This window comes from Mobula hypostoma, chromosome 2 (assembly GCF_963921235.1).
Source record: "Mobula hypostoma chromosome 2, sMobHyp1.1, whole genome shotgun sequence".
Classification (NCBI taxonomy): domain Eukaryota; kingdom Metazoa; phylum Chordata; class Chondrichthyes; order Myliobatiformes; family Myliobatidae; genus Mobula; species Mobula hypostoma.
In genome coordinates this window covers 61,267,167-61,293,716 of record NC_086098.1, presented here as the reverse complement: position 1 = coordinate 61,293,716, position 26,550 = coordinate 61,267,167, and the positions used below count along the sequence as shown (strand labels likewise).

The window sequence follows — 26,550 nt, the reverse complement described above, 5'->3', positions numbered from 1 at the left end:
AGTGTGAAGATAGACAGTTACCTGGGCCAGATAGACTATACCTTAGGGTTCTGAAAGAGGTAGCTGAAGATATTGTAGAGGTATCAGTATTCATCTTTCAATAATCACGAGATCCTGGAATGGCTCCAAAGGACTGAAAAGTTGCAAATGTCACTCCACTCTTTAAAGGAGTCAAAAAGCAGGAAATTATAAGCTACACACATCAAAGTTGCTGGTGAACGCAGCAGGCCAGGCAGCATCTCTAGGAGGAGGTACAGTTGACGTTTCAGGCCAAGACCCTTCTCGACCTGAAACGTCGACTGTACCTCCTCCTAGAGATGCTGCCTGGCCTGCTGCGTTCACCAGCAACTTTGATGTGTGTAGCTTGAATTTCCAGCATCTGCAGAATTCCTCGTGTTTGCATTTTTAAATTATAAGCTAGTGAGCCTGACCTCAGTGGGTGGCAAAATGTTAAGAGCCCATTATTAAGGACGAAGGTGTAGGGTATTTGGAGGCAGATGATAAAATTGGCCAAGTCAGCATGGTTTTCTTAAGGGGAAACCTTGCCTGATATATCTGTTCGAATTCTTTGGGTAAGTAACAGGCAGGTTAGACAAAGGAGAGTCAGTAGAAGTTGCTTAATTGAACTTTCAGAAGGCGTTTGACGAGGTGACACGCATGAGGCTGCTAAACAAGCTAAAAGCCCATGGTATTACAAGAAAGATAGTAGCATGGATAGAGCATCTCAGCCCAAAACGTCAACTGTACCTCTTTCTATAGATGCTGCCTGGTCCGCTGCATTCACTAGCATTTTTTGTGTGTTGCTTGAATTTCCAGCATCTGCAGATTCCCTCCTGTTAGCATGGATAGAAGATTGGCCGATTGCCAGAATGGGAATAAAGGGGCCCTTTAATGGTTGGCTGTTAATGATTACTGGTGTTCCACAGGGTTCAATGTTGTGTTTGTTACTTTTCATGTTATATGCTAATGATCTGGATGATGAAAGTTTGCAAGACAATACAGAGATAGGTGGAGGGGCTGGTAGTGTTGAGGAAGCAGGGAGTCTGCAGAAGGACTTGGACAAGTTAGAGGAATGGGCAAAGAGTCAGATGGAATAGTGTAGATAAGTGTATGTCCATACAGTCCAGTTTGTGGTAGAAACAACAAAAGTGTAGACTATTTTCTAAATGGGGAGTGAATTCAGAAATTGGCAGTGCAAAAGGACCTGGGAGTTTACTGCAGGATGCGCTAAAGGTTAACCTGTAGGTTGAGTCGGTAGACTAATGTACTGCTAGCATTCATTGAGGAGACTACAATATAAAAATAAAGATGTAATGCTGAGGCTTAATAAGGCATTGGTCGAGACCACATTTGGAGCATTGCATTGTGAGCAGTTTTATGCCCCATATTCTTAGCAAGGATATGCTGGCAAAGTATAGGGCCCAGAGGAGGTTCACAAGAATGATCCCAGGAAGAAAAATGTTAACATATGAGGAATGTTTGATGGTCTGAGCTTGTATTCGCTAGAGTTAAGAAGAATGAGGTAGTTTGGGGGGGGGGGGGGGGGAAGAGAATCTTTCTAAAACCTACCAAATATTGGAAGACCTAGACAGAGTGGACATGGAGAGGATTTTTCCAATAGTGAGAAGTCCAGGACCAGAGGGCACAGTCTCACGAGTACACATCCCTTTCCAGCAGTGATGCCAGTGGGTGGTGAATCTGTGAAATTCATTGTTACAGATGGCTGTGGAAGCAAAGTCATTGGGTATATTTCAAGCAGAGGTTGAGAGGCTCTTCATTGGTAAGGGTGTCAAAGGGTATGCGGGGGGCTGGGGTAAGGCAGAAGAATCATGTTGAAAGAAAACAAGTCAGCCATGACTGAATGGCAGAGCAGACTCAATGGGCCAAATGGCCTAATTCTGCTCCTGTCTTATGTTCTTCAAAGTAAATGAAAAGCTAAAAATCCGTTGCGAGAACTAGACTGAAAAACCTGATCACTTCTCTATCCGTAAACCTTAAATGACCGAAACTCATTCAGCATTTTAGCTATATTTCAAATTCCAAAATATTTCAAAATCATGTTCATCACACATTCATATAATTGTGCCAACATCAATCTTCATATTCAAAAGAAAATTACATATTTAAAGATCACATTTGCACACCTTGTTCCAACAAAATAGAGATCACATGAAGGATAATGGTAAGAGAAGTCTCTACCAAACTTGGGGATGCGTGTCCTATAATAGTGGCCATGTTGTGAATGAAACTCCACGTAACGGTCGCACTGCAGAAAAACCAGCTGCAAAAAATGGAAAAGCAACTGTTAAAATGAGAACAGGAGCATGATTTGCATACAGGTTCTCCCCAAATTACAAATGTCTGACTTCTACGTAGCTCATACACAAGTGAGTGTTTGGGAGAGCAACAGGATGGATCGGCTGGTTGCTGTGGAGCTGTAGGCATCTTGTGGTGCTTGGGATCTCTGTTCACAGCCACAGTTCTAACTTGTAAACTGGAAAGTTTGCAAACAGGAACTGAACCCTGCCAGAAACAGGGGAGGACATACATATTCAACATGCCTGGAGAAGTCTCTCAAAGGCTTTATAGCATTAGAACAATATAAGCTTTAAAATATTTAAAAATTTAAGAACTGTAAAAGACATGAGCTACGTACCTTTGAATAATCATCTGATAAAATCTCAAATGTAACAACTGCAAAAGAAAATTAACAATTTTAAAACTGAAGGCACTGGTAAATAAAAATTCAACATTTATCCGAAAAAGCATTGTGGTACAATTAACACCAAAACATTGATATTTAAAGAAAAAGTAGGGTAATTTTACCATCTTCAAAATCAAATAAAAATTCAGAAGCTGCCAAATTTGTCTCCCAAATCAAGTCAGCAAATTGCTGAGCAGCCCTAAGAAAACTCCAGGCCTGCTTCCATACTGCAAAACTAATATTGGAAGGCCGCAAGTATAATTCAATCTCTGATAGCCATGTCCTGAGTCTCCAGTGTTCTTACAGACATGTAGGTACATACAGTAACCAACAAGTGAAAAGCAGAACACCCAAATCACATAAGCAATTTTTAAAAAAAAAGTACTTAAGAGGTGCTTGAAGCTTGGCAACTTGCTCCTTTTCTCAACTACCTCACCAACCACGTTTTGACTCAATATTCCAAATAAATTCAATAACATAGCCTTGGGAAAAAATTCTAAGTTGAACTTGTCTATTCTTACTCTGCCACTTCTACCACTGTCATCCCTACCCAAAAATTTGTGGTAGTGATCTACACCTTCCTCAATAACCTTTACGTACATCAGATTCTTATTTATTGACCATAGCTCTGTCTTCAATACCATAATTCCAAACAAATTCATCACCAAACTTCTTGATCTAGAGTCTTGCCACCCCCCCACCCCTCTTGCAACTGAATCCTCGAGTTCCTAACCAAAAAGCTACAATCAGCAAGCTTAGACAACACCGTTTCCTGTAATTACCATCAACACTAGTGCCCCAACAAGACTACATTCTCATCCCCTTATTGTACACCTTAGACATTCATGATTGTGTGGCTAGATTCTGCTCTAACATAATATGTTATAATTATGTGGTTTTTGTCAGTTTTTTTGGTCTTGGTTTGCCTTGTGTTTCTGTGATATCATTCTGGAGGAACACTGTATCATTTCTTAATGCATGCATTACAAAATGACAATAAAAGAGGACTGCGTGTCCTCATAATCTAATCTAATCTAACTCAATTTAGAAGTTTGCAAATGTCACCACTGTAGTGGACTAGATCACAAACAATGATAAAATGGAGTACAGGAAGGAGATAGCCAAGTGATATGGAGTTAAGACAACTTCTCTTTCAATGTTAGCAATACAAAAGGGTGGGATGGGTAGTGATGGACACACCCATCTGCATTAATAGTCCTGAGTTGGAGATAGTGAAGTGCTTCAAGTTCCTGGATGTAAATGTTTGCCCTAATACACCTACCAGACACTGTGGCCAATTAAACCACACCAGCACCACTTCCTCAGTAGGTCAGGAAAATTCAGCATTGCCTTGAATACCGTCACCACAATGCACCATACAAAGCTTCCTAGCCAGATGCATCACAGCTTGGTATAGCAAGTGCTCTGGCCAAGAAATTGCAGGGAGTTGTCAATACAGCCCAGTGATCAAGCACACTAGTGTCCCCTCCATCAACTTGCGAAAGCAGCCAACATAATCAAGAACCCAACTATCCTGGAGACTTCACCTCTTCTCCCCCTTTCCCTTGGGCAGAAGATACAGGAGTTTGAGAACACATACTACCAGACTCAAGGACAGCTTCTATCTCACTACTATAACTCTTGAACAGACCTCTTACATGAAAAAGGTGAACACTTAATCTGTTAGTCTCTCTTGTCATGGCCCTTGCACTTTCTGTCTCTCTAACTGTAACACTATGCTCTATGTCCTGATTTTTCTTTTTTTATAATACCATGATGTACTGACACATGGAATGATCTGCCTGGATGCCATGCAAACAAAAACTTTTCATTGTAACCTGAGTACATGTAACAATAAACTCATTACCAATCATTCATTCATGCACAATATTCAACTCCATTCATAATTTCTCAACAAGTGAAAACAGTTCATGTTGCATGCAAGGCTAAAGGGCATTCTGACATGGGCTGTTAAGTGACAAGTAACATCTATATTGTCTAGCACTCTGTAACTATGTTCAACTAGAAAGTTTTACAATCTATCTAATGTTCAAGGCAGATACAAGGATGACTCAAGAGTTTCTAGCTGCTTTTCACTTTAATTTCTTACTCCCATTCTAGACTTCAGTCCCTTGAAGCCAAATGTACACGTGGGAAACAGCATTTCTATGCATGTAGCCCTCAGCCGTCAATAATGAATACAACAATTCCAAATAATCAGCCTTTCCAGTCTGTCAAAACTAGTTCTGATATTGGGTCAACCAACAGTAATTTTGGCTTACATTTTCTCTCTCCACAACAGCTTCATGACCCATAGACTATTTATCAAGTAGTTTCAGATTTCCAGCAGCTGCTACATTCTGCAGAGTTCCTGCATATTCCCTCCCACCCCTTTGTTTCCATCTCCACATATTCACCTCCTATTTAAACTTCCTCCAGACAGATCAGCTAGCAACAAGCCTTAAACCAGTCTGAAATGACACAAACACTGTCATCTGGCTCTTGGTCATCACTATCATTGGCAATTTATTTCTCCTTCAGTCAATTTTTCCTCTGCAGTTTAAAAATCTCACTTTTCCCAATGCTAATAAAAGTTATTGACCAATGGACCTTATTACAGCATTGAGTCAGCTTTGTACATCTGGACATTTCAATTTTCCCCATTCTTCTTTACAAAACTGCTCGAGCTCTGTCAGATTGCATGGGGATCAAGAGTGAACAGTCCATTTCATGTCCAGCCACAAATTCTCAATTGGATTGTGTATGGACTCTGACTTGGCCACTCCAGGACATTGATTTTGTTGTTTTTAAAGCCATTCCTGTGTAGCTTTGACCTTATGCTTGGGGTCATCGTCTTGCTAGAAAACAAATCTTCTCCCAAGTCGCAGTTCTCTTGCAGACTGCATCAGATTTTCCTCCAGGATTCCTCTATATTTTGCTGCATTCATTTTACCCTCTACCTTCACAAGGAGGCCCTTCCAGGACCTGCTGCTGTGAAGCATCCACTATGCTTCATGGTGGGATGGTGTATTTTTGATGATGTGCGGTGTTTCAAATTACACTAAATATAGTGTTTAATTTGATGGCCAAAAAGCTCAATTTAGATTTCATCAGACCATAGAACCTTCTTCCAGCTGACTTCAGAGTCTCCCATATGCCTTCTGGAAAACTCTAGCCGAGATTTCATGCGAGTTCCCCCCACCCCGCCAACAGTGGCTTTCTCTTTGCCACTCTCCCATAAAGCTGTGACTGGTGAAGTACCCAGGCATCAGTTGTTGTATGCCCAGTTTCTCCTGTCTCAGCCACTGAAGCTTGTAACTCCTCCAGAGTTATCACAAGTCTCTTGGTGGCCTCCCTCACTAGTCCACTTCTTACACGGTCACTCAGTTTGAGGACAGCCTGCTCTAGGCAGATTTACAGCTGTGCCATATTCTTTCCATTTCTTGATGATTGACTTAACTGTACTCCAAGGGATATTCAGTGACTTGGAAATCTCCTGAATAGTGCTTTTCAATAACCTTCACATGGAGTTGCTTGGAGTGTTCTTCTGGCTTCATGGTGTAGTTTTTGCTAGGATACTGACTCACCAGCAGTTGGACCTTCCTTGATTGCACGCCAGTGATCTCCATTTAACTAATTATGTGACTTCTAAAACCAATGGCTGCACTAGCGATGATTTGGTGTGTCATATTAAGGGGGGGGGGGTGAATATTAATGCAATCAATTATTTTGTGTTTTACATTTGTAATTAATTTATATCACTTTGTAGAGATCCATTTTCACTTTGACACAAGAGTCTTATGGCTAGCATTCATAATATTTAATTCATTGATTACTTTGTTTCTTTCTTTTTCTAAAACAAATGCCATTCATCAACTCATTGACTCCAACACATCACCATCTCTGTAAGTTTTTAAATCTTCTTTATATAATTTATATAACAGTGCAAAAGAGAGAAAGAAAATTCCCCAACCTTCTGAATCTAAGCAGCGTTCAAACTTCATTGACAACTGGTAGGTATCATAGCATCGAATCCGAGGTTTGTAAGTGCCTTCAAAAGACAAATAATTTTTAGAAACTAAGAAGTATTATATTCATTCTAAAAAAATTGTTCTGTAATATCAGCAGAGCAAAAAGAAATCTTGAGAATCCATTTAGCATTTAGTTGAGAATTTATATCTTTCATTTTCAAACCTGGCAATTCATAGCAGTAGAAATTTAAAGTAATAGTACATATACAATTTCAACTCTGCTTGTAGATCACTCCAGATACTCTTATTTAGTCAGTCGTAGAAAAGAAAAGCAAAAACAGGCCCTTTGGCCCATCTAGTCTGTGCAGAACCATTTAAACTGCTTCAACTGCGGACTAAAAAGCTTGAGCATATAGACATTAAGAGGATGTGCTGGAGCTTTTAGAAGTCCGATGCTTTTGGAAAGCATCAAGTTGGTAAGTCACTGGGACTGGATGAGAGTAACCCCAGGCTACAGTGGAAAATGAGGGAGGAGATTGCTAAGCCTCTGGCAATGATCTTTGCATCATCAATGGGGACGGGAAAGGTTCTGGAGGATTAGAGGGTTGCAGATGTTGTTCCCTTATTGAAGAAAGCGAGTAGAGATAGCCCAGGAAATTATAGACAAGTAAGTCTCACTTCAGTGGTTAGTAAGTTAATGGAGAAAATCCTGAGAGACAGGATTTATGAACATTTGGAGGGGCATAATATGATTAGGAATAGTCAGCATGGCTTTGTCAAAGGCAGGTTATGCCTTATGAGCCTGATTTTGAGGATGTGACTAAACACATGGATGATGGTAGAGCAGTAGATGTAGTGTATATGGATTTCAGCAAGGCATTTGATAAGGTACCCCATGCAAGGATTATTGAGAAAGTAAGGAGGCATGGGATCCAAGGGGACCTTGCTTTGTGGATCCAGAACTGGCTTGTCATAGTCATAGTCATACTTTATTGATCGCGAGGGAAATTGGTTTTTGTTACAGTTGCCCATAAATAAATAGTACTAAACCATAAATAATTAAATAGCAATATGTAAATTATGCCAGGAATTAAGTCCAGGACCAGCCTATTGGCTCAGGGTGTCTGACCCTCCAAGGGAGGAGTTGTAAAGTTTGATGGCCACAGGCAGGAATGACTTCCTATGACGCTCTGTGTTGCATCTCGGTGGAATGAGTCTCTGGCTAAATGTACTCCTGTGTCCAGCCAGTCCATTATGTAGTGGGTGGAGACATTGTCCAAGATGGCATGCAACTTGGACAGCATCCTCTTTTCAGACACTACCGTCAGAGAGTCCAGTTCCATCCCCACAACATCACTGGCCTTACGAATGAGTTTGTTGATTCTGTTGGTGTCTGCTACCCTCAGGCTGCTGCCCCAGCACACAACAGCAAACATGACAACACTGGACACCACAGACTCATAGAACATCCTCAGCATTGTCCGACAGATGTTAAGGGACCTCAGTCTCCTCAGGAAATAGAGACAGCTCTCACCCTTCTTGTAGACAGCCTCTGTGTTCTTTGACCAGTCCAGTTTATTGTCAATTCGTATCCCCAGGTATCTGTAATCCTCCACTATGTCCACACTGACCCCCTGGATGGAAACAGGGGTCACTGGTGCCTCAGCCCTCCTCAGGTCTACCACCAGCTCTTTAGTCTTTTTCATATTAAGCTGCAGATAATTCTGCTCACACCATGTGACAAAGTTTCCTACTGTAGCCCTGTACTCAGCCTCATCTCCCTTGCTGATGTATCCAACTATGGCAGAGTCATCAGAAAACTTCTGAAGATGACAAGACTCTGTGCAGTAGTTGAAGTCCGAGGTGTAAATGGCGAAGAGAAAGGGAGACAAGACAGTCCCCTGTGGAGCCCCAGTGCTGCTGATCACTCTGTCGGACACAGTGTTATACAGAAGGCAAAGAATGGTTGTAGATCGATCATATTCTGCATGAAGGTTGGTGACCAGTGGGACCCTTACTCTTCGTGATTTTTAGAACTTACCTGGATGAGGAAGTGGAGGGATGGGTTAGTAATTTGCTAATGACACAAAGGTTGGGTGTGTTGTGCATAGTGTGGAGGGCTGTCAGAAGTTACAGCAGGACATTGATAGGATGCAAAACTGGGCTGAGAAGTGGTAGATAGAGTTCAACCCAGATAAGCGTGAGGTGGTTCAGTTTGGTGGGTCAAATATGATTGCAGAGTATAGTATTAATGGTAAGACTCCTGGCAGTGTGGAGGATCAGAGGGATCTTGGGGTCTCAGTCCATAGGACACTCAAAGCTGCTGTGCAGGTTGACTCTGTGGCTAAGAAAGCATACAGTGTGCATTGGCCTTCATCAATCGTGGGATTGAGTTTAAGAGCTAAGAGGTAATGCTGCAGCTATATAGGACCCTAGTCAGACTCCACTTGGAGTACTGTGCTCAGTTCTGGTCACCTCACTACAGGAAGGATGTGGAAAGTATAGAAAGGGTGCAGAGGAGATTTACAAAGATGTTACCTGGATTGGGAAGCATGCCTTATGAAAATAGGTTGAGTGAACTCAGCCTTTTTTCCTTGCAGCGATGTAGGATGAGAGGTGACCTGATAGAGCTGTATAAGATGATGAGAGGCATTGATCGTGTGGATAGTCAGAGGCTTTTTCCCAGGGCTGAATGGCTTGCACAAGACGGCACAGTTTTAACGTGATTGGAACAGGGCACAGAGGTGATGTCAGGGGCAAGTTTGTTTGTGGTGAGTGCGTGGAATGGGCTGCCAGCGATAGTGGTGGAGGCGGATACATTAGGGTCTTAAGAGACTCCTGAATATGTAGATGGAGCTTAGAAAAATAGGGGGCTATGGGTAACCCGAGGTAATTTCTAAACTAAGTACATGTTTGGCACAGCATTGTGGGCTGAAGGGCCTGTATTTTGCTGTAGGTTTTCTATGTTTCTAAAAAAGGCATTTATCTTACCTGTTGCAATAATATACTGGCCATCTCGTGAAACTTTAATAGTGGTACTAACTGCAGGCATCTCAAAGTCCTGGATGAGTTCAATTCTTCGACGAACGTCTAAAAGAACAAAAAGTAATTTGCTTAGAGTCCCATTTCCAGTATCAATCAGCTGTCTCTGTCACCAATGCTTTATACGAAAAGTTATGTTATACAGCAAAATACTGAACCTTAGTGCTTTCTTTTAAGTTGTGAATGGGTGGCGTAGACCTAGTGAATATATATCTCTCCCTCTTCCATCATTAGGTCCAAATCACATTAACAAATACACTTTGAAGGCAATACAGGTGCACGTTCCTTTATCCGAAATTCTGAAATCCAAAAAGCTCCAAAAACCGAAGTTTTTCTCGCCAACAGCTGACGTCACTCAGGTGTGACGTGGCAGCACTAGCAGAGGCCACTAGACGTCAGTTGTGGCTCAGCGCTCGTACTGGTTACACATGCATTTGCTGTTCGCTGATATTTTGTGTTCACTATTGACCTTGTGTTTAATTTCACTGTGAAAATGTCAAAAAGAGCTGCAGATACCCCTATGGGTAACAATGAAAAAAAGAGAAGGAATCTTCTCTATCAATAACGCAGAAAGTGGAGTTATTGCAGAAGCTTGATTGTGGTGTGTCTGTGCGGCGTCTTACTGAAGAAAATAATGTCGGAACTACCACTGTATATGATTTAAATAAACAGAAAGACAAATTACTGAAGTTTTATAGTGACAGTGACGTTCTACACTTATTCCAATAAGTCATTTACCATGTGTTTGATTCGGTTCATTTGAAGCTGTATATTTTTATATTTTATTGAATGTTCTGGTTGGAAATAAAATTTCTTCTTGTCATTATTCCCTAAACAATACAGTATAACAATTATTTACATAGCATTTACATTGTATTAGATATTATAAGCAATCTAGAGATGATTTAAAATATACTGGAGGATGTGTGTAGGTTTGGTGTGCCACTGGGTCCTAAAGTCCACCGCACTGAGACAGGTTAAATAAGGGACTTGAGCATACGTGTTTTTTGGTATCGGCGGGGGGGGGGGGGGTGTTCTGAAATCCGAAAAATTCTGAATTCCGAAATGCAACTGGCCCCAAGGATTTTGGATAAGGGATTGTGGACCTGTACTTTTACCATATTCAGGAATTAGAAACCTTAGAAAAACTACAGCACAGAAACAGGCCTTTTGGCCCTTCTTGGCTGTGCCGAATCATTTTCTGCCTAGTCCCACCGACCTGCACACGGACCATATCCCTCCATACACCTCCCATCCATGTATCTGTCCAATTTATTCTTAAGTGTTAAAAAAGAACCCGCATTTACCACCTCGTCTGGCAGCTCATTCCATACTCCCACCACTCTCTGTGTGAAGAAGCCCCCCCTAATGTTCTCTTTAAACTTTTCCCCCCTCACCCTTAACCCATGTCCTCTGGTTTTTTTCTCCCCTTGCCTCAGTGGAAAAAGCCTGCTTGCATTCACTCTATCTATACTCATCATAATTTTATATACCTCTATCAAATCTCCCCTCATTCTTCTACGCTCCAGGGAATAAAGTCCTAACCTATTCAACCTTTCTCTGTAACTGAGTTTCTCAAGTCCCGGCAACATCCTTGTAAACCTTCTCTGCACTCTTTCAACCTTATTTATAACCTTCCTGTAATTTGATGACCAAAACTGAACACAATACTCCAGATTCGGTCTCACCAACACCTTATACAACCTCATCATAACATTCCAGCTCTTATACTCAAGACTTTGATTAATAAAGGCCAATGTACCAAAAGCTCTCTTTACCACCTTGTCTACCTGTGACGCCACTTTTAGGGAATTTTGTATCTGTATTCCCAGATCCCTCTGTTCTACTGCACTCCTCAGTGCCTTTCCATTAACCCTGTATGTTCTACCTTGGTTTGTCCTTCCAACGTGTAATACCACACACTTGTCTGTATTAAACTCCATCTGCCATTTTTCAGCCCATTTTTCCAGCTGGTCCAAGTCCCTCTGCAGGCTCTGAAAACCTTCCTCACTGTCTACTACACCTCCAATCTTTGTATCATCAGCAAATTTGCTGATCCAATTTACCACATTATCATCCAGATCATTGATATAGATGACAAATAACAATGGACCCAGCACTGATCCCTGTAGCACACCACTAGTCACAGGCCTCCACTCAGAGAAGCAATTCTCTATCACCACTCTTTGGTTTCTTCCATTGAGCCAATGTCTAATCCAATTTACCACCTCTCCATGTATACCTAGCGACTGAATTTTCCTAACTAACCTCCCATGCGGGACCATGTCAAAGGCCTTACTGAAGTGCATGTAGACAATATCCACTGCCTTCCCTTCATCCACTTTCCTGGTAACCTCCTCGAAAAACTCCAATAGATTGGTCAAACATGACCTACCACGCACAAAGCCATGTTGACTCTCCCTAATAAGTCCCTGTCTATCCAAATGCTTGTAGATTCTGTCTCTTAGTACTCCCTCCAATAACTTACCTACTACCGACGTTAAACTTACCGGCCTATAATTTCCCAGATTACTTTTCGATCCTTTTTTAAACAATGGAACAACATGAGCCACTCTCCAATCCTCCAGCACCTCACCTGTAGACAGCGACATTTTAAATATTTCTGCCAGGGCCCCTGCAATTTCAACACTAGTCTCCTTCAAGGTCCGAGGGAACACCCTGTCAGGTCCTGGGGATTTATCCACTTTAGTTTTCCTCAAGACAGCAAGCACCTCCTCCTTTTCAATCTGTACAGTTTCCATGATCTCACTACTTGTTTCCCTTAATTCCATAGACTTCATGCCAGTTTCCTTAGTAAATATAGACGCAAAAAACCTATTTAAGATCTCCTCCATTTCCTTTGGTTCCGCACATAGCCAACCACTCTGATCTTCAAGAGGATCAATTTTATCCCTTACAATCCTTTTGCTCTTAATATACCTGTAAAAGCTCTTTGAATTATCCTTCACTTTTGACTACCAAGGCAACCCCATGTCTTCTTTTAGCCCTCCTGATTTCTCTCTTAAGTATTTTCTTGCACTTCTTATACTCCTCAAGCACCTTATTTACTCCCTGCTTCCTATACATGTCATACAACTCCCTCTTCTTCTTTATCAGAGTTGCAATATCCCTTGAGAACCAAGGTCCCTTATTCCTATTCACTTTGCCTTTAATCCTGACAGGAACATACAAACTCTGCACTCTCAAAATTTCACCTTTGAAGGCTTCCCACCTACCGATCACATCTTTGCCAGAGAACAACCTGTCCCAATCCACGCTTTTTAGGTCCTTTCTCATTTCTTCAAATTTGGCCTTCTTCCAGTTCAGAACCTCAACCCTAGGACCAGATCTATCCTTGTCCATGATCAAGTTGAAACTAATGGTGTTATGATCACTGGAACCAAAGTGCTCCCCTACACAGACTTCCGTCACTTGTCCTAACTCGTTTCCTAACAGGAGATCCAATATTGCATCCCCTCTAGTTGGTCCCTCTATATATTGATTTAGAAAACTTTCCTGAACACATTTTACAAACTCTAAACCATCTAGACCCCTAACAGTATGGGAGTCCCAATCAATATATGGAAAATTAAAATCCCCTACCACCACAACTTTATGTTTCCTACAGTTGCCTGCTATCTCTCTGCAGATTTGCTCTTCCAATTCTCGTTGACTACTGGGTGGTCTGTAATACAATCCCACTAATGCGGCCATACCTTTCCTGTTTCTCAGCTCCACCTATAAGGACTCAGTAGACAAGCCCTCTAATCTGTCCTGCCTGAGTAGCACTTCATCTTTGGATCTGAATATGTCACTTCCATTACCAGCTTCATCAACACCTGCATGGATGAGTATTCAAGTATATACAGAACATAACTAAAACAAGCAATTGGTGAACAAGATTTGCAGTCTGCCAAAGGCTAGATCTGTGGCATTCAAGGCTATAGATCTAGAACCCTACAAGTAGTCCACATACAACCTATGGAAGCGTTTTATGAGAGCAAAAAGGTGATTCCATTTGAAGCTAGAGACAACTGGAACACAGCAGCTATAGCAGGGCTTGCAGGTCATTACTTTCTGCAAGGGGAAAACCTAATCGTATAAATGGCTGTGATACTTCACCCTCCGATGCCTTTTATGCACAATGTGAAAGAGAATAAAACTAATACCCGCAACATCTGGCAACCACGTATCAGAGGGCAACATCAGAACATCGTTCAAGAGGCTGAACCTTTGTGAGGCATTAGACCCAATGATATATCTGGCAGGGTAACAAATGCCTGTGCCAACCAACTGACTGGAGTATTCAGACACCTTCAACCTCCTACTGCTGGAGCAAAAGTTCCCACTTGCTTCAAAAAGTCATCAATAACACCAACGCCCAAGCACAGGGGGAGCTGCCTCAACAACCATCACCTAGCAGTACATTCATTGTGATGAAGTGCTTTCAGCGGTTGGTCATGGCTAGAATTAACTCCTGCCTGAACAAGGACCGGGACCTGCTGCAATTTGCCTACTATCACAACAGGTTCTCATCGGACACAATCTTACTGGCTCTCCACTTTGATTTAGAGCATCTTGACACAGTAATACATACATCTGTCAGACTGCTATTTGTCAAATACAGCTCAACATTCAACACCATCACCCCATCAGTACTAATCAATAATCAATAAATTTCAAAGTCTGAGCCTCTATTTCTCCCTCTGCAACTGGATTCTCGACTTCCTCATCAGGAGACCACAGTCAGTGCAGAGAAGTCATAACATCCCCTCCTCACTGACAATCAACATAGGCTCACCTCAAGAATCATGTCCACTGCTCTACTTTCTTTGCAGTCATGACTTGTGGCTAGACACAGTTCAAACACCATGTATAAATAAATTCACTGATACTGATGTTGCTGGCAGAATCTCAGATGGTGACAAGGAGGCATACTGGAATGAGATACGTCATTTGGTTGGGTTGTGCTGCAACACAAACACCTTGCATTCAACATCAGCAAGACCAAAGAATTGATCATGGACTTCAGGAAGAGGAAGTTGGGAAAACCCACACCAATCCTCATTGAGGGGTCAGCAGTGGAAACTGTGAGGTAGTTAGGGAGATAGAACTTTATTGTCATTGCAGTGCTACTCCATTCAGTGCAAAACAGCATATTGGCAATTCAATTACTAAAAACACAATAATTACATTTAACATAACATCCGAGTTACTTAGAACGACAGCTAAGTTTTACAACAGAATCAAAAAGCAACAACTCTAAAATTAAAAGAAACAGTGGCTACTCCATTTGAGAATAGCACTTGCCCATGTTGAAAACTAGCAAAGCTTTACAGCTGTATTGTGGAGTGCATTCTGACCAGTTGCATTTTTACTTGGTATGGAGGCTCCAATGCACAAGATCAAAAGAGACTGCAAAGGGTTGTAGACTGAGCTAGTTCCATCATGGGTACAAGTCTCCCCACAAGGACATCTTCAAAATGTAGTGCCTCAAAAAGATGTCATCCATCATTGAAAATCTTCATCCAGACATGCCGCCTTCTCACTGATACCATAAGGGATGTGATACAGGAACCTGAAGACTCACACTCAACATTTTAGGAACACCTTCTTCCCTTCTGCCATCATATTTCTGAATGATCCATAAACATTACCTCACTATTTCCTCTTTTATGCTACACTCTATCCTCGTTATATGCGTCTTCAGACAATGCAGATTCACACTTATGTGAGGAACCTATTTCCACCAACTTCTCGTTATATGCGTCCAAAACTCTCAGTTATGCGAGGAGCACTGCTTTCCCGCCAATACAAGTCACGAGCGCACACCTCACAGTTGGGATGAGGAGCACTGCTTTCCCACCAATACAAGTCACGTGCGCACACCTCACAGTCTCACTCCCACCAGTCTCGCATTGGTTTTGGCAACGCGTGGATGTGCGATCTTGCGTTCTTAAACTTTTGTGTTTTTACCTAAGGTGAAGTGATTTTGTGCCTGAAATATTTAACTATGCCTCCTAAGCGTCTGATGTCAAGTCCTGGGCCATCAGCCAAGTGGCAGAGAACTGCTTTAACACTTGGAAAAAAAGTTGGAAATTATAAACAGGGCGGCGTCAGGTGAAGGTAACACAGCTCTGGGACGTTACCCTGTACAGTTGTGGGCTATGATAGCTGAGTTAGGCATCACACCAAAGCAGGCGTTTAATGCAGACGAGACCGGGCTTTTTTGGAAGTGTATGTCGAAACGCACTTACATAAGTAAGGATGAAAAAACTGCGTCAGGTGTCGAGGCAGCAAAGGATAGGTTGACTTTGCTTATGTGTTCCAATGCCGAAGGAGACTGTAAGATGAAACCTCTCTTAGTTTACCATTCACCAATCCCCCGTGCTCTTAAGGGTTTGAGTAAGAATATGTTTCCTGTCCACTGGGCAGCTAACAAGAAAGCATGGGTCACTGGTCAAATCTTTGAAGATTGGTTTGCTAATCATTTTGCTGTTGAGACTGAACGCTACTGTCAGGAACAGAATCTTGCCTTTAAAGTTCTTTTGTTGCTTGACAATGCCCCAGCCCATCCTAAGCATTTTGACAGCATTCATCCTAACATAACAGTGCATTTCCTGCCACATAAGACAACATCGCTGATTCAACCACTCAACCAAGGTGTGATATCCACATTCAAGGCGTATTTTTTACAGCGAACTGTCTCTCAGATGCCGCAAGTAACAGATGATTTTGAAAATCCTGCGAGTTTACCAACGGTAAAGGAATGGTGGAAGTCCTTCAACATCAGACATGCCATCAACAACATTGATGAATCCTGGAAAGAGGACAGGTCTTCCACTCTGAAGCAACTGGCAGAATTTTTTAAGGCTACGGAACACTTGGCACAAATGGCGATGGACATGGTCCCAAGTTTAGAACGGAGTCAGCATTTCAGTCATTCCCTGCAGTCAAGCCTCCTTCCCTACAAGCAGATCTATGCTGAAAAACAAAATGCTGCCAAGCAAACAATCCTCACCACTTTCTTCAAACTGGTGTCACCTCCTGCTGCCGGCAGTACTGAGGGTTTTGTGAGTCTTCCTTCACCCCTTGCTGTCCTTGATGATCCTGGCAACACACAACCATCCACCTCATCCATGTAAAGCTGCCTAACACAACAACCACTTGTCTCCCAGAGCAAACACACCTGCCACTGTTGGTGAGTACTGTACGCCCTAGTATGTTAACTTTCTATGATTTATTACCTTGACTATTATCTTAAATTAATGAAGTATAATACAAATATAATACCTTGTGGTACTACTTTTGTGTCATATTGGTATGAAAATGTGAATAAATTACAGATAAAACATATTTAGGAAGCCCTCAAGAACGCATCCCTATTTTGCCATTTAAATAATTATTCACATTATGCGTTGACTTCGAGGAACATATCCCCCATATATAACGAGGATAGGGTGTATATATTTTTTAACTGTAACTTATAGCTTTTTTATCCTGCACTCTACAGCTGGCACACAGCAAATTTCACAACATCTGTCAGTGATAATAAACCTGATTCTGATGCACTAATATATCTTCAAGTCCTCATTAAAGTAGATAAAATGGAACTTACTTATTCTAAAAAAAAATGCACCAGGTATCAACATATAGTTAGTCTCATCTAAGAATTGCTTAAAATCACAAAGCATATGCAACTCCCCCAGTAAGGGCCAAAGTAGGAAGAAAAAGACCAGTAGGTACATATTTTGACTATAATTGATAGCTTTCACATGCAGTAGATTAACATACAGTATTGAGCTGTTGGCAGAGATTCATCTTGCAACAATTTTATAGCTTGAAATTAAATTATCTGCTATAATTTTAGACAAAGATGATAAATAAAGGATATAATTTTGCATGCTCATACTTTTCTGTTCAAAGAATGGGTATGGTAACGATTGAAGGATTGTGCCAGAAATAAGATCTTGCCACATTAAGATTTGTAAAAAGACAAATGGATGTGGAAAATTCTGAAATCGTTTATCTTACAAAGATTGATCAGCATTTTCTAATATAAGGGATGTACACTGGTGTAGGATTTACAGTTGCTGTCTTATACTTCGAGTGACCTGTTTCAATCCTGAATTTGGCTATTATTTACATAGAGTTTGTTTGTTCTCTATGGATATCCTGCAATATCCCAAAAAAATGGACAATGGGTTAACTGGCTTAATTATCCCCGAGGGTAATGCTAAAAAGAATCAAAGGGAAGTTGAAAATCAAACTCAAAAGATTCTGCAGATGCTGGAAATCTTTAGCAAATCATGAAATGCTGAAAGAATTCAGCAAGTCAGGAGGCATCTATGGAGGGGAACAAACACTGACAAGATGCTTCATTAAAACCTTGGGGTGTTGATGGCTATGAGAGAGGGAAAAAATAGGCAGAAAAGAAGGGGGAAGATGCCAGAATAAAAAGGTAAGGGGAGGGGAAGTAAGATAGCTAGGTGACAGGTGAAGCCAGTGGATAGAAAAGAAATCCTGTAAGAAGAGAGTGGATCATAGGAGAAAGAGAAGTGGGGGGGGGGGGGTCGTCCCAAGGGGAGGTGATAGGCAGGTATGAGGCCAGAATGGGAATTGGGTGGTGGGGGAGGGGGAATAACGCAAGGAGAAATCGATATTCATGCTGTCAGGTTGGAGGCTACCCAGATGGAATATAAAGTGTTGCTCCCCCAATGGATCAATACATTGTAACAGGAATGGGAATTGGAATTAAAAGGTATGGCCACCGGGAAGTTCCACATGTGGCGAATGGAGCAGAGGTGCTTGACGAAGTGCTCCCCTAATTTCCGACAGATCTCACCAATGTATAGGAGGCTGCATTGACAACACAATAGACAACCCAGCAGATTCACATATAAAACGTTGCCTCACCTGGAAGGACTGTTTGGGACCCAGAATTGAGGTCAGGGAGGAGGTGAATCGTCAGGTGTAGCACTTACACCTCTTCCAGGGATAAACGGCAGGAGAGAGATTAGAGGGAAGGGATGAATGGATAGAAGAATCACGGAGAGAGCAATCCCTGTGGAAAGCTGGGGTTGGGGGGGGGTGAGATAAAAATACGTTTCGTGGTAGGATCCCTTTGCAGATGGTGGAAGTAGCAGAGGAATATGTGTTGGATGTGGAAACTCATGGGGTGGTAGGTAAGGACAAGACTAACTCTATCACTTAAGGTTGTGGGAAGATGGGGTGTGCGCGGATGTGCAGGAAATGGAGGAGATTTGGTGAGGGCAGCATCAGTGGTGGAGGAAGGGAAACCCCATGCTTTGGAGGAGGACATCTCTGAATGCCTGGAAAAGAAAGCTGTATCCTGGGAGTAGTTGTGAAGGAGATGAAGGAACTGAGGAAAAGGTTGGGAAGATATAGAAGTTGGGAAAGTATAGAGTACAGGTTGGGAAGAGATAGTCAAAATAACCATGGGAATCAGTGGGTTTATAAAAGATGCTGATCAAGAGGTTGTCTCCAGATATGGAGACAGATTGAGAAAGGGGAGGGAGGTGTCCAAAATGGACCAAAATTAAATTTAAGGGCAGGATGGAAGCTAGAGGCAAAGTTGATGAAATTGACAAGCTCAGCATGTTTGCATAAAGCAGCACCAATGCAATTGTCAATGCAACAGAGGAAGAGTTGGGGACCATTACTGGGGAAAGCTTAGAACATGGTTTGTTGTATGTATCCAACAAAGAGGCAGGCATAGCTGAGGCCCATGTGGGTGCCCATGGCTACCTTCAAGTCTGGAGAAAGTGGGAGCAGCCAAAGGAAAAATTGTTGAGGGTGAGAACAAGTTCTGCCAGATGGAAGAGGTGGCGGTGGTAGAGAGGACCTGGTTGGCTCTTTTATAGAGAAAGAAGTGCAGGGGTTAAAGGCCTTCTTCTTGAGGGATAGAAGTTTATAGGGACTGGACATCCACGGTGAAAATGAGACAGTCAGGGCCAGAGAATTGAAATCTACGAGGAGATCAAGGACATGAAAAATGTCGTGGATGTAGGTGGTAAGGGACTGAACCAAGGGGGATAGAATGGAGTCAAGGTATGAGGACACAGGTTCAGTGGGGTAGGAGCAGGCAGAGACAAAAGGCCTACCTACACAGACAGATTTGTGGATCTTGGGTATGGGGTAGAAGGGAGCAATGGGATAAGGGAACTATCAGTTTTGTGGCAGAGGATGAGTTTTCCAGAGTTGATGAGATCAGTGATGGTGTCAGAGACAGTTTTCTGATGTCCAGAGTGGGGCTGCCTTCAAGGGGTAGTACGAGGAGTTGACTGAGAGCTGTCACCCAGAGTGGGGTGTCCAAAGAAGGTTGGAGACAGGGGACAGGGTCATCAGTATGGGGTGTGAAATTCTTGTCAAAGAAGAGGGCTCGGAGATGGAGGCAACAGAAGAATAGCTTGGTGACGTGGCGGGCACACAACTCACTAAGGTGTGGGCAAAGGGGAACAGAGGCAAGTCCCTTGCTGAGGATGGAACATTCCTCCATAGAGAGGGAAAGGTCAGAGGGAATGGAAAAGGGATGGTAAGGATTAGAGCTGGGATCAGAGGGGCAAAGAGAGCTAGTGGTGTCAGAGGAAAGAGGAGGGTTGGGGTGTTCAGGTAAGGTGGGGTGGGAGGAAAATGGAGGCTCCTTGAACCCAAGAGGTGACAGTGAAGCATGAGAGACACGGAGTAGGAGAGTGGTAGTGATAGAAGGGGAGCCTGGAGGCCCAGAGGCAGCAAAGAAGATCTTGGTCTGGAGCTGCTAGTAGTCAAGGTCCAGGCTGGAGCCAGAGGCCGCACAATTTGCAGTCCGAAGGCACTCGGAGTTGTAAGAATCAGGGTCGGTGGTGATGGAATCTGGGAACTTGTTTTTGCACACTAGCAGCAAGCATGAGTGGCATGTCATAGAGGAAGGCCTTAAGCCACAGAACAATGTGTTTCTCACCCAGGTACTCTGATCTGTTAATTACTATCAGCAATTAACTTTACAAATCTTGTATAATCCATATTCAATACTACAAACACGAGAAAATACGACAATACAGTACTCCAATACAAGTGACCCATGAATACGTGCAGATACTATCTTGCTTTTACACAAGTGACAATTTGTGCCACCTCTAATACTGAAGATGCTCCAGAGTGCTTCACAAAAAGAGATAAAGAAGATTCTTGATCTATTCCACTCATAAAGTATAATGAATTGTAGGGGGAGATGGGGGTATTTCAAGCCCAGAAAATGGTCCGTATCATGATTTTCTGTCCATCAAGAAATGCAAATTGAAAAAAATTTCCTTTGTTGCCCCCACATCACACAAACTTCAGAAAAATGATTTTTTAATGCTCCAGAATTATTTTTTTTTAACTAGAGATTTGCAAATTCCAGAAGGGCAAATGTGTTATCTGAACTGCTGTAACGTGGAATTGCCCATATACTGTAATTGCGACCTCCAAACAATGTTTTTTTGTTTGTCCCAGTTGCTTGCTATATGCTGCAAAGTAGTAGGAGTGCCACTCCCCCAGCTTTGCATTTTAATGAATGATAAAGTCAAAATGTAAAGACAAACTATGTATTGGATAATGAAAACCTTAAAGCTTTGCAACATGATACAAGTGTACTCCTTCCACCATGTTGAAAGCAGCCGAAAACTTGTTCTGGACTTCAACTTTGCAAATACTCACCTAACATGTTAATGAGAAAGTACTGTACATCATAATAAAAATGACTTACTTTTTCTATCATAATAAAAATGACTTACTTTGATTTCCAAAACGGTCCAATTACACATCTCAAGCAACACCAACCCACCCAGAGAATTTAGATTGTTCTTCCACAAAGGAAGCTCTGAGTAATAGCCTGAGAGCAGGCCAGGCGAGGCTCAGCCCTAAACTGCAAATACAATCATGCTCCAATGGCATTCACTGGAAGTAGATCTAAACAAAGTAGTTTAAAAGCAATAATACAATACATGTAATGGACAACTAGAAATATTTTGTTTGCATCTTGTACTCACCAACATCATTCTTCTGTAATGACCTCTTTTTTCTATCTGAAAGCCACTGAAAGGTAAAGAAACATTTGACTAAATCCCACTGCAATTTACTTCAGATAAAAGATATTTAGAATCTGAAGGAAAAGATGAAAATTATCTGACCACAGATCACATTATAGAAGTGAATTCCTCAAACACTAACAGAAAAACTTGAGATTGTATCCATATTTAAAACCGTGTCTTTGAGAAATCTAAGTAAAGCTCTCAATGTTGCAGCAACTCCCTATACCTCCATAAACACATCAAGACCTATTAATCCATGTCCATGTGCTAATTGACTCAAATTAAGCAGCAACTTATTTCAAATTGCTTAGCTGCATTCTCTAGCCATTCCAAAGTCTCTAACCCATCCATTCCTTTCTTATAACGTTCCATAGAGCCACTCACCCCGACACTATCTGAGGTTGCAGATTTAATCATTTCAAATTTATCAACATCATTGTTTACTATTATTTCAGTTACCAAGATTGCAAACTTTGGAACTTATTCCCTAAACATCCCTTCTTTTCTTCTTAAAACCTACTCTGCCGTGTTTTGAGCTGCTATTAGGATAGATGGCTCAGATTTTGAAGCTCCATTGCCTGCCCCTGGAAGCTCAGAATTATCTTATTGGCCAACAGTTCTGTGGATGATCAAGTCATTATGATTGGTTAAACACACTCAATAATTCAAAGTTATGGTAGCTTCTAAACTGGCTCGGGGCAATTTACAGTGTCTAATTAACCTACAAACCTCCATGTTTTTGTTTGCAAGAGGAAATGAGACCACCAGTGGAAATTGACACAGTTGGAGGTAGGGGGCAGGGGAGGAATTTACAAACTCCAAAAGGACAACACCTACAATCATAGATGCTCGCAGGGCATCGGAGCCTTGAAGCAACAGCTTCACCTACCATCATAGTCTGTACTGTGTGTATTTAATGCTGGAAAAATGGTAAATGAGGTAAAGCTGGCAGGAAGTGCTTGAATGGCCTCCTCCTGTTTTTTAAGTTCTTAGTGTACTATTGGATTGTGGTTAGATAAATCTACGATGATCAAACAGTTAATCAGACAGAAATACAAAGCCTGGAAATCAGCATAAAAATAAGTCTTTCAAACTTAGGTCGTGTTCTGGATCTGTAGAGACAACAGAACTATTCACACATTTTGGAGAAACTGAGGAGAACAATTAAATATTTGCAACTTTAAATAAGATTCAATTGTTATCCGAAAGCGGAACCTGAATTTGGTGACTTCTGTGCAATATGTATTCTTTGTGTGTCCCCCACAAGCAAGATCTTTGCCCTCCACTCTCATCACCTTCAGAGAGAGGAGACTTCAGACAGTCATTCTTGGGGAATTATTATTCACCTAAGAATGACTGATTAAGGAATTCCTTCTCTGGAGCCCCTTCACATACAAGCATCTTTCCCTCTATGCATCATATAGCACCTGCATCTTGGTTTCTCTACCCGGGACATAGTGTAGCAGAAGCAAATATAGTCAGGAAAAACGAGGCAATTGGATTAGTGCTTTAAGTATTTTGGGTAATCTTATTCCTTTGTTTTTTAATGCAAGTTGTGGCTGTATGGTAATTGCAAGGTATTGTTAACATGATTCTAGCATGTGTTTTATTTAAACTGGCCATTCAAACTTGGAGGAAATAGCAATGTAGGAAACATGAAATAAAGCAACATCAACACTCTTCGATGCCCTGTCAAGGTATTGCTGTCATTGAAAGGAGATAGAAGAGCTATTATAGATATTAATAGATAGATATTTCAAAAGTTCTTCTATGGCCAATCAAAATTTGACATCATTCCGTGTTCCAAGGAAACCATACATTCATCAGATCAAGTTGTATTTGTATGAACCTGTAGTAGAATGAGCAAAGTAGTCACTCATATTTTAAATTGTTTCAGGAATTTACACAATAAATTAATTGTGGAAAGAAAAGGATATAGATAGATAAATTCATCCCAAAGAGAATATTTCCTGCTTTGCAAAAAAACTATTTCCAAAGAAACATAAAATAAAACTATCGATTGTAAGCAGCAACAAAGAAAATGATTGCTTAATACATTTTATTACCTTTAACATTGTATTGTCATTAGGTGAAATGATAAAATACTGATTCAGAATGAGGGAAACTAACAGAGAAGATTAAAACACAATTACAAAATTACAATCAAGTCTTTTCTTTTGTTAAGATTACTTGGAAGTCCAAGAATGATTTAAATTTAATTTGTTTCCAAGGTACTATACAGGATTACTGGACCAAAAAAAAAGGAATTAATTGTTATAGGAGAATGTGCACAAGCAAGCACCTAATATATGGAAGTGCACACAACAGGAATTCTGCAGATGCTGGAAATTCAAGCAACACACATCAAAGTTGCTGGTGAACGCAGCAGGCCAGGCAGCATCTCTAGGAAGAGGTACAGTTGAGGTTTCAGGCCGAGACCCTTCGTCAGGACTGATGAAGGGTCTCGGCCTGAAACCTCGACTGTACCTCTTCCTAGAGATGCTGCCTGGCTTGCTGCGTTCACCAGCAACTTCGATGTATATGGAAGTGCACAGCTAATTTGCATTGAAATATGCCTGTGGAGTGCAGCACAATGTGAAGAGGTTAAAGTCAGTAGAGCTAACAACACATCGAGCAACCAACTATTTCATTTGTTCAACTACTGGGACGACGGAGGGATTAAAAATGAAATCAAAGTGGAATTGGGCATATATTCTGAATTTAGTTAAGGAGAAACAGATCAGCAAAAGATCTCATCAAAAAAATGCAGTTAAAAAGGAGAAAAGGAACATATTTTAAGTTTATAGTGTCTTGATTAAATGGTGTACTATTAATCATTGTTTTAAATATGGATATTTGATAGGCTAACACTTAGTTATCCTCTTTCAGGAAAATAAGATTTAGTAAATCTTGTACACAAACTGGTTGTCATGTTTCCTATGTTACAGCAGTGGCCCAATGGAAAATACAGCTGTGGCGTAGAAATATGCTATTTAAATGTAAACTTTTTAAAAACCTGAATGGTTCTGATCCAGAATATACATACTTCACCATTTTACTGTGTTGGCAGTGACAAACTGTAGTACAAACTATTTAGCATGAATCCTCACCACAAATAGGTAATTTTGATTAATCTGGAAATTCAATGCACCACAAGATGATTACTTCCTATAAACAATTGTAGCATGGTAGACATACTGTTTGTATTTATTTTCTTAGGCAGTGCCTTAAGGTCAAGAATGGTTTATTTCCTCTCTAGTTCTCTAGATTCTTCTAGCTTGGCCGTTGAAGCTAAGGACATTCCACAGATTGTCACAGCAACCTTCCTACTGACACCCAAGTCCTACAACCCCGTGCCTCCCCAACCGAGACTGAATTTCTTGTAAGCATTTTCTCTATCTTCCTGAAAAAAAAATTGTTATACAAAAGCCATGAGAAAAAACTCACTTGCTTAAAGAATCAGATGTCAGATATACCAGAAGTTCTACTTGGTGGAAACTGCCCTTCTACCAGTTTTTTCTAAAACATTAAATCACCCAAAGTATTTACTTAGAAGAAATGGAGTTATATTCTGATTGGAAAGCACATCTTAAAAGTCATTTAGACCATGATATTTGGCAACCTTTGATCTGGCCTCCAACATTCTTCTGAGCATGTGTTGCTTGGTTGGGAAAAGGGAGCTCCTAACCAAGCAACAAATGTCCATAAAAGGAGGTGTTTCCAGAGAACAACAGCAGTGGCAAGGAGATGTAGAGGTAGTCAAAGTTGATGACTGCACCACTCTCTGCAGTTTCTTGTGGTCACGGGCAAAATAGTTGCTATACCAAGCCATGATGCACCAAAAAATATTTTTTATGGTGCATTGATAAAAATTGGTTAGGATTAAAGCGGGCACGTTATATTTCATTAGCCTCCTTAAAAGCTTTCCTGTCCATGCTTGGATCAGGACAGGCTATTGCTGATGTTTACTCAGAGCCACAGAACACTACAGTACAGAAACAGGCCCTTTGACCTATCTAGCCCATACCGAACTATTAATTCGACTAATCCTATTGACCTGTACCCAGACCATAGCCCTCTATTCCATGTACATATCCAAATTTCTCTTAAATATTGAAATCAAGCCTACATCCCTCAATTGTGCTGGAAGCTTGTTCCACACTCACCACTCTGAGTGATGAAGTTCCATCAAATGTTCTCCTTAAACATTTCACCTTACAGCCTTAACCCATGACCTCTAGCTACAGTCTTATCCAACCTCAGTGGAAAAATCCTACTTGCATTTACCTCATCTATATCCCTCATAATTTTGTACACCTCAATCAAATCTCCCCTCATTGCCCTACACTCTAGGGAATAAATTCCTAACCTATTCAACCTTTCCCTACAACTCAGGTCCTCAAGTCCTGGCAACATCCTTGTAAATTTTCCCTGCACTCTCTCAATCTTCTCAATATCTTTCTGGTAGGTGACCAGAAATGAACACAGTATTCCAAATTAGGTCCCACCATAAAACCAAAAGAAATTGCAGAATTAAGCTATTTAGTCTATTAAGCCTACTCCGCTACTTCATCATGGCTGATGCATTTTCTTTCAACCCCATTCTCTTGCCTTCTCCTCATAATCTTTCATACCCTGACTAATCAAGAACCCATCAACCTCCTCCTTAAATACACCCAATGACCTGGCCTCCACAGCTACCTGTAGCAATAAAATCCACAGATTCACCACTTTGGCTAAAAAAAATTCCTCATCTCCATTC

The 26,550-nt window shown here is 41.3% G+C and overlaps 1 protein-coding gene across 1 annotated transcript in view; it reads right to left on the bottom strand.

Annotated features, from left to right (window-relative positions):
- The window catches only part of nol10 (nucleolar protein 10), a 126,803-nt gene that overhangs the window by 93,985 nt on the left and 6,268 nt on the right, over positions 1-26,550 (bottom strand). The window contains exons 2-6 of the mRNA XM_063037585.1: positions 21,747-21,792; positions 9,667-9,765; positions 6,678-6,755; positions 2,657-2,694; positions 2,145-2,281 (exon numbers count right to left, since the gene is read on the bottom strand). Coding sequence (XP_062893655.1) covers positions 2,145-2,281; positions 2,657-2,694; positions 6,678-6,755; positions 9,667-9,765; positions 21,747-21,792 — 398 coding nt within the window. The remainder of the gene's footprint in view (positions 1-2,144; positions 2,282-2,656; positions 2,695-6,677; positions 6,756-9,666; positions 9,766-21,746; positions 21,793-26,550) is intronic.